The sequence below is a fragment of the Cottoperca gobio genome, chromosome 3, assembly GCF_900634415.1.
Source record: "Cottoperca gobio chromosome 3, fCotGob3.1, whole genome shotgun sequence".
Lineage (NCBI taxonomy): Eukaryota > Metazoa > Chordata > Actinopteri > Perciformes > Bovichtidae > Cottoperca > Cottoperca gobio.
This window is the reverse complement of record NC_041357.1, coordinates 2,806,797-2,820,000: the sequence shown is the minus strand read 5'-3', so window position 1 is coordinate 2,820,000 and position 13,204 is coordinate 2,806,797. Positions and strand designations below refer to the sequence as shown.

Genomic DNA, 13,204 nt, shown 5'->3' with positions numbered 1-13,204 from the left:
GGTAGCCACGCCCTAAAGCATGTGTTATCGTGTATTTTACTCTAAATGGGACCATTATTGACTAAATGAACATCATGCTGTATTGATTCAATACATTCTGACTTCCTGCTGGATATGGGAAAGAATGCAGGTTGAAGGCTCTTCTGCACTGGCTTCCCTTTTCTGAATCGGATGTTCTCACTTAGTCTAGAACTGAATATTCCTTTCGCATCTCAAATGATGTGCACTATACAGTATGTGATGTCGCCGCTGACCGTAGTGATGGCTGCTCTGTAGTAGCTCTTCATCTGGACCCTGGACATCACCTTCAGCACCACATCAACAGCCACGCCCTCCCTGACAGAGAAAACAACACAACTCTCTCCATGTTTTCTGTTCATTGTATATTCTTGTATTGTATATATATGTATAATGCTCTGAGCGGTCCTCGCCACCACAGGAGCAACAAACAATATGTCGTGTGTGTTTCTTACTCAGCAGCTAGTTGGGCTCCCTGGCAGCTGAGGACTTGGAAAGCAGCTCGGATCCCCAGTCGCCTCCTGATGATGGACGTTTGGACCGACATCTGGACGACAACATGAACAGAAAGATTCCACATTTGAAAAAGAGATGTGGGTTTGACTAGAATCGTAATGCATGCATGGAGCTGCACAGAAAATGGTGACTTTGAATTTTGAACATTTGAGGATGTACTCTGTCAGAACGATCCTGTTAGACTCCTCGTATATTCAAGCAGATGGCAGTCACAACTCAGCGCCCTGCTTCACACACTTTGTCAGGGAGGGGGAGTCTTAAAGGGCCATGCTGGTGTGTTTGTGAGTATACAGGTCTTATACAGGAGATATTGCTATAATTATGTGGTTCAAGTCAGAATAAATTTTTACATTATCTTTGATTGGCGATCTAAACTAGACCGAATTCGATGCAGACTTGATGTTACACAACTCAAGCAAGAGCAAGGATTTCTACATTCCACAGAAATGAATATAAAGATATAAACAATACAACACTTGCTTGTATTGGCTTCCAGCACAATTGTGTGGAGCTGTAACTGTAAGTTAACTCCCAGGGTGATGCAATGCTCCTCAGCAGCATGATGTCAGACTGTGTGTGACTCACCAGTAAATAGCCCCTGAACTGGTTATAGATGATGGCTGTCAGTAAATTCATCAGACAGTATGTTCCTGCCAGCAAGCACAACAAATTCCATCTAAAACACTTCACTGAACACATTGATTTTGCTTTAACAACAACACAATAATCTGCTGCTCTGGCACAGACTATAATAATCACTGCTTACCAATCACACTGAAGGAGACAAAGAAAATGGAGTAGCCTCTGTTCAGGGAGTACGCAGGGATCATCACTGTGACAGGACAGAAGACATGTTGAAAAGAGTTCCATCACAGAAACTATTAACAGCAGCAAACCTGGCTGGTTTGTCACGTGAGTGATTGTGTACCGTCTGGGTTGTTGGCTGTAGTGAGCAGCACCAGCAGAGAGGTGAGAGAATTGGGAAGGTCTCTGAAATGTAGCTTCCACTCCCCGTTCTTCTTCGGATCCTGAACACAAACCCAGAGGGAGAGAGATGAACAGAGACAAGGACGGGCAGAGTGGACTTATATTGTTCTACACAGGCTTCAATATAGTACTGACATTTTTTATTTTATAGAAATCTAATGGTTCCAGCCTCACAAATATAAAGACCTGCTGTTTTTACTTTATTTAGTTTGTACTTTATATTTATTCAATGTTATTTTTGATGTAACAAGGTACATTTAATCTAATAAAGGATTTCTGATTCTGATTTTTCCATGTCTGGACAAATAGAGTGAACCAGTGAGATGCTGTCCATCAAGGCTGCGTTCCAGGGCTGGACTGCTTGTCAATACACATTTTGGTGGGATTTTGATGGAGGTTTTCTTACTTACAAGTTCTTCGAAATTGTTAATCCCTCATCCATATTTAAGTGGCTTCATGCACACAAACGCACACACTTCAACACAAGCACGAGTGTCAGCAGTATAGAACAGGAGTGTGTATTTAACGGGGCGTGGCCACAGTGACCTGAACTCACCTCACTTTTAGCGAACAGCAGCATGCCGATCATGGTGAAGAGGCAGAGGTGGAGAGCCAGCAGCAGGATGACACTGCACAGACACACACATACTCAGTGATGGTCAGTGAAGAACCTAAATATTTATTTATTTATTTATTTATTTCACTCCATAGAAGTCTCTTGAAGAACTTAAATATATCACATCACTTTTACTCATTTCAACTTTACTTTCATCGTGGCTCTAAATACTACAATACCCATGAGCCTCAGCAGCTATTGCCATAGATAAGAAGCCAGGCAGCACTGCAACAATTTCAGGATGTTTGTTGCTGTAGTTGAGAACAAAACACCACCGACGCTGACATGATCCAAAACCGACCCAGGATCTGAAAGTGAACTGATCCAAACTGCAGACGGTTTTATCAGGTTTCTACACATTGCTGTCAGTTAGCGGTGCAAAGCTCTGAGATTAGATGATTCTTACTGTCGTCGTTGACTTCTCTCTTTACATTTGTATGTACAAATAAATATTTGACCAGACATTTTCTAACAGAGTTGCTCATCTTCTGTACTGATGAGTCTTAGAAGTGCTCCAACTGTCAGTCACTTAACAGTCTGACAATCTATTAACATTGGTGGATATAGCACCAAACAGAACCTCCAAACAATCCTTCTCACTGTTTAAGTTAATGAGTTTCAATTCATTTTTGAAACTTTGACGTGTTACGGGACACTGTAACACAACCGTGGCATCATAAAGCAGCGGTGGTGCAGTCAGAGTATATCATGCTCGGTCTGTGGCCCCATTATGGGGAAGCAGCGAGCTACTGACAGAAGTGAGAGTGCTCTGAGAGAAGACATGTGAGCCCGCTGCAGGTGTCACTTTGTACACTGAGAGAAAGTGCTGAGCCCTTCCTGTGCTAATGATGCTCATTTCTTTGATCTCTCCTGGTTTCTCTATTTCTGGGATTTTGACACCAATAGTTATTACTTTTCTCATCCGATTTATTATCCTTCAATTGACTCATGTTTTATCCTTGAAACACTTTGCAGTGCTGTTGTAAAAACATTAATTACTAAACTATGTAATCATGTACGATGCGACTAGAATCTTTGCTAAAATAGGTTTGGTCATATAATCATATAAATGGTTTCACCAAATCTATTTGTTTTAGATTAGTGGTGATGTGTGTTGATGTCATGACGCTCTGAGCCATCCAGACATCTCCTGACCTTTCCGTGTGCTGAGCTGTTGTTATCACGTTTCCCTGTGATTAGCACAGCCGTTGCACAGATATGAGACCAGCAGCCTGTGTGACTGGCTGAGAGATTATTTAATAATCACCACACCTGATCACGATCTGTATTTACCTTCACCCAACCCTTTTGCACGTCGCGCTGCTGCGCATACATGAACCAAAATAGAAGGTGCGCATGGACACACCCACGCAGTGCATGCACCTACATGCTTGAACCTGGCACTTATTTTTTCAAATTTCAAAATATTAAACTTGAGGGGCAAAGTGACAAAATGATTGCGCGGCTTTTGCGACCACTATACCTGTGCAAATAAAACAAACGTGTAATTCTCAAAACACTCGCAAAAGGTGAAATGCACTCCTAACTGCACCGCCAAGTAAAGAGCGTGTCGGTGCTCCTGTGCTCGTATTTAAATAATAGCAATGCACAGTTACAGTGAAATTACTTTGTGAATTCGCCCCAGAGGGTGCAGTGCATGTTTACATCAACGTAGAACCGGGCTCAGCCCTGCCAGTGGAAAGAAGTCACATACCTGGCAATCTCTGGCAGAGTCCTCTTGATACACTTCAGTGTCTTTTTCATCAGGGAAGAGTTCTGCAGGAGGAAGAATGGACGGAGGAGGCGCCGTACTCTAAATCTCTGAAGGACAGAGAGAAGACAAGATCACTTTTTTGAATGCAGTGGGATTCATTTGAATTCACTACTTCACTACTACATGTTTGAAGTTGTGTCTAAGGGAGTTTGAACTAAGCAAGTTGAACTCCGGAGCGCAAACTCCCAAGAACGGGTACAAACAGTAAAGGGAGCTTTAAGCCTGGTTGACTATGAGATGTGGTCAACAGATACATCTTTTATCCTCGTCGTAATGTACTGTGTATTTACAATATACAACATTTTATATCATACACTACACTGTTCCTTTATATGTATTTATTAAATGCCCAGAGGCAGCACTAAACCACCTTAAACTTACCGTCAGAAAAACTAATTTGGCATTAACACATATAAGATTTTGTCTTGTGTTTATCTTACAAAATGTAAATTATAAATGATATATATTATATTGTAATATCTGAAACTATGGAGACATCAGAGCCACCAGTGAAGTATCAAAGGGCTTGCCCAGATAATGCTATGTTGATTTCAAGTACGCATTATTTTGAAAAATCGACAAGATATTTGAAATCTAATTAGTACATTTCTTAATTTAAGTAATAAATTGATTTGGTACCACAGTTTATCATCCTAAAGCGGAAAAATGATAAGAGTTGTGAGCGAGGATCCAATCCTCCGCCATCACTGCTGGTTGATGTGAAATGCAACACGTTTTTGATCCACTTCTGAATGAGCACTGATGGCCTTTCAATGCTGGTGCAGGACGGTGCGCTGCACTCCTCTAAGCACAACATGCTAAGAGAAGCATGAGCGAGGAGCCTCACCTCATCACACACCATGCTGACGGACAACACCCAGTCGATGATGGAGAATGAAATGACTACTGTGTAGCCGATCAGCCATTTGCTCTTTCTGAATTCCTCCCAGCCAATCAAGTAGCTCTGAGGACCAAACAGATTGAGTGAAGCAGTGGTTCAAAGGGACACATAAAAAGACAATAACTATCAAAAGCATCAAGATTATTTGGAAACATCACATGTGGTGAAATCCATGTCAAAGCCCATAATTAACCAGACCGCTGCCAAAATCCAAATGTTTTCCTGCTTACCTTAACAGCAAGATCAAGAGTGAAGATGAGGAGGCAGATCATCTCGATGCTTTCAGTGAAGCCGCAGGGAGGCTGCCAGGGCGGAGAGCGATACCGGGGGTCCGAGGAGATGGACAGGGAGGACGGGCGTTCTACGAATGCCAGCAATAACACCACCGCAATGGTTAGGCCCAAGCCCCTGGTGCAGGGAAAGATGGGTGAGTGGGTGTAAGGATGGCAGAAAAACGGCTAATTAACAAATGAAACTTCTAAAGATCATTCATCAAACTCAGCGTGTTAATGAGGCTTACCACATGGTGCTGTCTAAAGCTAAATCTTGCTCAAAAAAGTGTTGACAAATTAGGTTTACTCTGTATCTTTTATCATTATTTACAATCCTCAAGTCCACATTGCTAACAATTATCCTACCAACTGGGCTAACCGCACACCTAAGAGCCAGACGTGTTGTCATATCTCAGGGGCTTTACTCTATCATTCCAATGTTTCAATTGAAAATACCAAGATGTATAATATGTATTGGGGTCAATGCACCCAGAACAAGCCTATGCAGTTTAAATAGATCAAATATAATAGATAGATTAAATGTTTGCTATGGGTCCTCATTTAAAGTATCACAAACTGAAAGACCTAATTTGTTCTGTCTATTTTTGTTTTACACAATATGCAAATTACCTGTAACTTTCCTAAAATAATAAAAAAATATATTTTGAGAAGACTTAACACTGTTAACTGTGCTCACTTTGCTATGAGGTATGTTCCTCACTGTAGTTTATCCGACTGTAGTCATTGTATGTTAAATATGTTGGTAGGATGAGGCATAAAGAAACAGTTCAACATTTTGGGAAACACGTTTATTTGCATCTTGTCAAGAGATGGATGAGAAGATTGATACCACCGCCATGTCTTTGTGCTAATTATAAAGCTAGAGCTAGCAGACAGTTAGCTTAGCTTAGCAAAGACTGACGATGGCGGTAGCCAGCTAGCATGGCTCTGTTCAAAGTAAATGAAATCCAATACCTCTAAAGCTCATTTAGAAATGAAAAACCTTACTGGAAACCAAAAGAATACTGTTTAGAAGTGAATTTGTAAGCAGCACTGCATCCAACAGGTGACATGTCGGCTAATAGCAGTGATAATGCTAACTGAGACGTCACAATGTTAGCTCTGGCAGAGAATCACTAATAGGCAGCTGCTCTAACACTATTAATGCTAGCAGGCGAAGCACAGGTGTTACTGATAACATTAACGATGGCTCTGTTCGATTCTGGAGCAGTTCAATAGAATTCTAATTGTCTGTAAAGAAAAAAGGCTTATTGACAAAAATAACCAACTCTACAGTTTCTGTTTCTGCAGATATGTGGCCCTAAAACTTTTACTTATCAACATCAACTCAGGTACAGTTCAGGTATAGTTTTATTTAGAGATGAACTTACCACTGGCATATCCTGGAGTAGTACCATCGATACAGGCGGAGCGAGCGGGCATCCACTCGGTGGTTGATGGACCGGTACTATAAGCAAGTAAACAAAGGGAAGAAGACAGCAGTCGAGTGATGTAGTAAAATAATGACTTACTTTTTGCTAATCGTTAGGCTGAGGGAAGGGTCTGACTTCTGCTTTAGTTGGAACAAACAGGACTGGAGCATACATTTCACATAAAGCTCCAAATTAAGGGTTGTGATTAAAGTAACAATCTTCACCAACTATTAAGAACAAAACAACGACGTCTCCGTGGTCCCCCACCCACAATATGTTAGTGCTTTGGTAATGCTTTTGTATGTTCATTTACCTTTTCTTATTATTTACCAAAAGATAAATAAGTAAGGAAAGTCAGTGCACTTACCTGTATGGCGTCCTCGATGAATACCACAGCCTGTTGGATGTAGAGCTCCTCATCATCTGTGGACAGGGAGACAAGTTTGAGGAGCAGGACCATCTGAACAGTCCCTTTGTCCCAGAAGTAGGATTAACAAAGATCTTTACACATCTCCAGTACTGAGCGCTGTGGTCTTCACTGTCCTGAACCCCTAAGTTTACCTTCACAGCAGACAGCAGAGACTGGCTGTGAAGGCTGTTGTCTCTGGAACAGGTTGGATTGGGAGCTGAAAGGAAGTCTGTTTATTGAGGCAAAACAGGATTTGAGACATGTGAGTCCTCTGGTAAAGGTGTGGCTTTGTTTTCAATTTTTTATCTCTACTCAAACACAGGCTTTCTCTAATACAGTTAGTGTCCAAGTAGGAGCTGAATCAGGATTATTCTGTTTACAAAGCTCCTCATGAGCCACAGAAGACATTATACAACTGTTTTCACAGTCTGAGTGGTACTAACCAGGACGAGTACACTGATCTTAATGTGTTAAACTGAGAGTGATTAGAGAGTATCAGACGATCAGACTGATCAACAGCATCGAGGCTGTCTCCTGCCCCGCCGTATTTCTCACAAGTTCTCTTTCCATAAATATGTGAATCATAACACTCTGATTATCAACCCAACCAGTGGCAGTGGTGAAGTGTTCTAGAAACACCTGACAAAGTCTCACAAAACTGAATATCTACGGGAATCACAATCGTATCCCCACATCGTCGCATGCACAGGCCACCAAAATGTTCTATTAATAATAAAAAGTATCTTGAGCAAATGAATACATCATCTACTTCTAGCTCTACAGATTGACCCATGATTGTCAAACATGAAGATGTTCTTTATCATATATGTTGGTAAAAAGAATATCTTTGGGTTTTGGACTGTTACTCAGATAAAACAGGTTCATTGAATACATCTCATTGGGCTCTGCAAAACTGTGATGGGCATTTTTCACCATCTTATTGGCAACATCAGAGGACACTGTGTGTTATCTGGTCCATGGACCAGCTGGGTGAGCACCTTTCCTTGCAATGAATAATAATTCATCATGTTTGACACTCCCATAATACATCCATGCTTGAGGCTGAGGTTTGACCTTTAACCCTTAGGAGTCGACCATCACGCCGGCGTGATCAGATCACATGACCTGTTCAAGCCGGCACCGCATAAAAACAACAGTCCGTCCAACATTGCCGGCTGCTTCTGTGGAAAGTACTGGCTTGAAACTCTCTGCCAGTTTTTGTTTCATGCAAATAGACCCAGTAAAAACGGAGATACGATGATATAACGTTGATACAAAAATATATTTGCACATGCAAATGTAGCATGTTCCCACTCAGCGTGGCATCCCGCTTATTCTGCACCCCACGCCGACCCCCCCCCCCCCCCAAACACTCTACGCAACGGACAGCAGAGCAACACACAAAGTAAAGTCACAGAAGGAAACAGCAGCTCTCATGTTGCTGAGCACATAGAGCATGTAGACACACTCACATGAACTCTGGTTATATAGGTGAGCTTGTGCTGAAACACAAGATACCAAACATTGACATGCTAAACATTTCTTAATGGATGTTTAGTAAGGCAGAATCAAAAGTATGAGAAAATGGCCTGGACTCCAAAGGGCTTCCAGTGGTTCTAAATTTGATTATTTGATGCAAAAAGGGTGCTGGTGTTAAAGATGTGCAAGTGATTTGGCTATTTGTTAACAACTGTAAGATTTCTACAAAACTGTCAAGTGCTCCCAAACAATGTGGAGACCGAATGTGTGCTAGCACATAATGCAGTAGTATAAAAGAGAGGAGCATTATAAGAGAAGAGAGTACAAGCTATCAGAGACGGTTACACAGCAGCACAAGCTTGTTCCACAGCTGTCAGGTGATCATGTTCAATAACTTTTCCACCCAGCAGTTACATAGACACAGACATGATGACTCAGTTCTGGCCACAAACACAAACACCCACACACACACTTACATATTCACACACACATTTGGTGCTGCTGACTCAATAACACACACACAGCAGGATGTGTCATGGGGAGGTGACACTTCTCACACTTGTTGCAGCTGCAGTCGAGAAAAAGAGAAACTCAGAGAAATCTTGTAGCGACTGACTTCCAACTCCATTGACAATACTTATCCAATAAATAATACTACAATAACAACAATATAGTATATGACAGAAATAGCTGAAAATATTCAAATGTATGGAGTAACTTTAACTTTTTCACTTTAAAGTTAAAGATGAAAGTGTGTGAATGGGTGAATGCTGACTTGTGAAAGTGTTTTCAAGCGGTCGCGAAGACTAGAAAAGTGCAATATACATGCAGTCCATGTGCCATTCCATTTACTTAAGTTGAAAAATGTAGATATAAAGGAAGAGAGTGCTTTCAGGTCTCACTCAGCCGTTGAACAAACAGCAATTACCTAATTTATTAGAGAACTCTGCACCGACGCAACAAGCTTTACATGAAGTCGGGTTCTCATTAAGTAAGTTAAGTATTTAGTTAGATATTCAATAATTCATCTGTGCAGTTGGCATACACGATTATTATCGTCATTGAACAAAGTTTATTAAAGCTCTTTTTCTCTGGACTGCGAGCAGAAATAATTATTTGCAAGAGCAGAATCTCCTCTACTACTGTGTGGCTCCTTCATACTGTTTCCTGGTTAATAGAAGGGATTTAATTGTCTTTGTACATAAGAGATGATAACTGAGTGATTATCGCTGCGCTCTTAATAATGCATGTATCGCTCTATATTAATATGACATTGTGCTGCTGCAGCCTTTAAGTTAACATTCAGATGGAAATGTTTGGTCAGACGCAGTAACGTTCTTTTTGGGACTTCAGCGTGAATTCAGACGTTGGATGTTGAATTTGAATGAGGTGCGAGTGTTAAAGTGGCTTCATTTACACTATATATTGTTAACACTGTTAAATGCATAGAAATACCAAATATATATTAAAAAGCTGCTTTTAGACTGGATAAAAAAAAAATGTCATTTTTATACTGATAAAAATCAGTTTTCATTTATATCCTCTCCACTCCTATAAACTGTCAGACAGCACAGTGTCAGGTCTCAGCAGGAGGGAGGTCTGAGTCGTATGCTGTGCATTAATATACATACCTGCAGCCAACTTACAGAACATGAATAATGTTTCTGTTATAGTAAACTAGGGACGGGGAAAATTGTCTCTTGAATGTGTCGATTTTCCTAAATTTCCCTCGGGATGAATAAAGTATCTATCTATGCAGAAAAGTCAATAGTTGGACATTTTTGACATTCTGATAGTGCGTAACAATTCTGTAAGACCTGTGCTTTCCTTACGGCTGAACCGATCAGATGGTGAAACGTAACGGATGTAAACATGCGTTTACATTCTAAGCTAGGCTACTTCAACAAGGATGCTGACACAGGATTTTGGGATATATATTATTATATGTGACCTTCCAGCTGTTAGTACTATTGTATTAAAAAAGGAATTAATCAATCTGTTTATTTTAATTATGGATCTTTACAAATATGCTATGTTTTAAAAGTAGCAAGTAGGCTAATCATATAGTGAGAAACAATAAATCATCAACATTTGATGTGTCAAGATGCATTGATAATAGTTTTATAGGCGTTTTTGCTGTGTGTGTTTTTCACTTTTGATGAAGCGATGCTAGCAGTTCCCTCTGCTTCCAGTCTAAAGACATCACAGTTCCATCTCTATACTGGACACACAGACATGGAAGTGATCTTCTGACTCTGTGTCACATATGGAAACAAGAGGATTTCCTAAAACATTGCACTTCTTCAACAATCAACCTAATTAGTCAAAAGGATTCTGATCAATTATTTGAACGTATAAAATAAGTACTCATTTTGTTTCTTGATTGTTTAATACCACAATGTCACAGGACACATCACTGCTGCTTTAATTCTATTAGCTTTAAAGATCCTGGCAAAGGGGAAAGTCACTTCATCTGAACAATCAGATGTACTGAGTCGACCCCTGATAAACCACTCACCACAAGGAAGAAGCCACACCTCATATCCCAACATCCAGATGTAGAAACAATCAAGAAACATCATCATACAGACCAGTGTTTCGGACCGCCCTCATCCAGCCCAGGATGCACCCCCCCCTAAAAGCAGTAAACCTAGGGGAAGCACTGCACACCCATCCCTATGAAAGTCCTCTATGGACACGTCGTGTACCTTAAGCCCTGCAGTGGCATTAGAACTCCATACATACATTTTAGTGGGTCCAAACATAAAGTGCATGACAGGGCAACCTTTCATCCACAATACCCTGAGTCACAGGACACATCACTGCTGCTTTAATTCTATTCTTTAAAGTTCCTGGCAAAGGGGAAAGTCACTTCATTTGCACAACAGTTTACTCTCTTGTGCATAATAGTAAGTGGAATAAAACAGATCAAAGCATAGGAAGTCAATGTGTGGGAATAAAAATGACACATACTGTATATATCTGCATCTTTACCAAACAAATATGTTTAATGAATTCTGTAGAATATGATGTGTAGGCCAGGACTTCTCTGCAGCATGACAATATTATGTTTTAAATGGTGTTTTGACACACATTTTGCCTTTAACAAATATTGCACCTTCAGCTATTTTAAAATTGCAGTCGGTCATATTTCTATACAATTTCGATTAATTGTTCAGCCATAACCGTATGGCAGCAACAACTCGGTGCATGAAGTGATGCAGACATGGTCAAGAGGTCCAGCTGTTCAGACACAGAACAGAAATGTGATCTAAGTGACTTTGCGTGTGGAATGAATGATGGTTTGAGTATCTCAGACACTTCTGATCTCTGGGCGTTTTTACACACAACAGTCTCTCAAAATGTGTGGACTACAGCAGTGGGTTCCTATCAGCTAAGACACAGGAAACTGAAGCTTCACAGGCTCATCAAACTCAAGTAGAAGATATAAAGTAGTCACAATTAGCTCCATCACCAAAAAATGCCACTCACACATGAGTGCATCAATAATAACAATCCCATATAAAAATACAACAGAACAAGGCACAGGCACGGCTGAACTTCCAACTGAGCAAGACGCAACCCTGACTCAAAGCCCCAGACCCCCAAAAGCTCCACACTCACAGTGTTCCTGGTTTGTGGTCATTTGATTATGTGCAGAGTTGTTTGTGACTATGCGCCAATAAATTCCAGCTGGAATCAAAATTGTTCTTGTAGAAGGGCCCAGTACCAAACAAGTGTTATTATTTATGCTTATATTATACTTATATGATTCATACTGTTGAAGGTTACAAGATACACACACACACAATGCCAGGCGGTGGTGTCATTAGGGGTCATAGCTCATTTCTGCTGCACGGCCCTTATTGTAGGTGGGTTTGATCGGGACATCGGGTTATGCATTAGAGAATATATATATATATATATATATATATATATATATATATATATATATATATATATATATATATATATATATATATATATATATATATATATATTGTTTAATACATTAAGAACATTTAGCTGATAATACCTGCACTTAATTTGAAGTGTTGAATAGGCCTATTGGACGTTTGTTTGTAATGGAGGACTTTTACATTGTTGTGTTGCTATTTGTATTGAGGGATCTGGATATTCTTCCACCACTGTGTTTGTACTGAACAACACACAGACCTGAGAGTGTGATAAAAGGCTACACCTTCACTCACCCGAGTCCCTCTCAACACTGCACGACTCCCCGGCGACAGTGTACGACATCCGTCTGCTGCCCGGGACCCCGCGGTCCTCTGTGCCCGACGAGGAGCCATACTCCCCGGAGCCTCCGTTCATACTCCCGGTCAGCAGACCGTCCGTTTCCATCCAGGAAGTCTACAAGTTGTTCAGTGCAGCTGCTCCGCTGTGAAAGTGAAAGTAGTCTATGTGGCAGTTTAGCCCGTCTGTGCCGTCAGTGTCAAGTCACAGTTACATAGTTTCAAACAGCACAACAGCAGCGGGCAGGGGAATCTGCTTTTAGGAAGTCGGCCATGTGCTCTGCTCCACCCTCCTGTCCTCGAGTATCACTTTACACTGCCTTTAAAAACTAACTCCACCTACAGTACAGTGCACGTGCTGCAGGGTGCAGCACTGCAGCGGAGCGGGAAGATGTGTGAGTGACATGAGAACACACACCTCCAATATCCCGGTGAGGACAGAAGCAGAAGCAATCAGGAATAAGACAACATTAAGGAAATAAATACCCTCAGCCCACAGAAAAACAGTTTAAACCAACGGTGAGGTCGCTTACACGGCCCAGAGAG

General features: G+C 40.9%; 1 protein-coding gene across 1 annotated transcript in view; it reads right to left on the bottom strand.

Annotated features, from left to right (window-relative positions):
• The window catches only part of tpcn2 (two pore segment channel 2), a 23,296-nt gene extending 10,259 nt beyond the window's left edge, over window positions 1–13,037 (bottom strand). Inside the window, 12 exon segments of the mRNA XM_029456590.1 lie at window positions 233–336; window positions 474–565; window positions 1,120–1,184; window positions 1,301–1,366; window positions 1,463–1,562; window positions 2,078–2,150; window positions 3,852–3,958; window positions 4,759–4,875; window positions 5,043–5,220; window positions 6,476–6,552; window positions 6,885–6,940; window positions 12,617–13,037. Coding sequence (XP_029312450.1) covers window positions 233–336; window positions 474–565; window positions 1,120–1,184; window positions 1,301–1,366; window positions 1,463–1,562; window positions 2,078–2,150; window positions 3,852–3,958; window positions 4,759–4,875; window positions 5,043–5,220; window positions 6,476–6,552; window positions 6,885–6,940; window positions 12,617–12,767 — 1,186 coding nt within the window. The 5' untranslated portion in view covers window positions 12,768–13,037.
• Window positions 13,038–13,204: the final 167 nt, after the last annotated feature.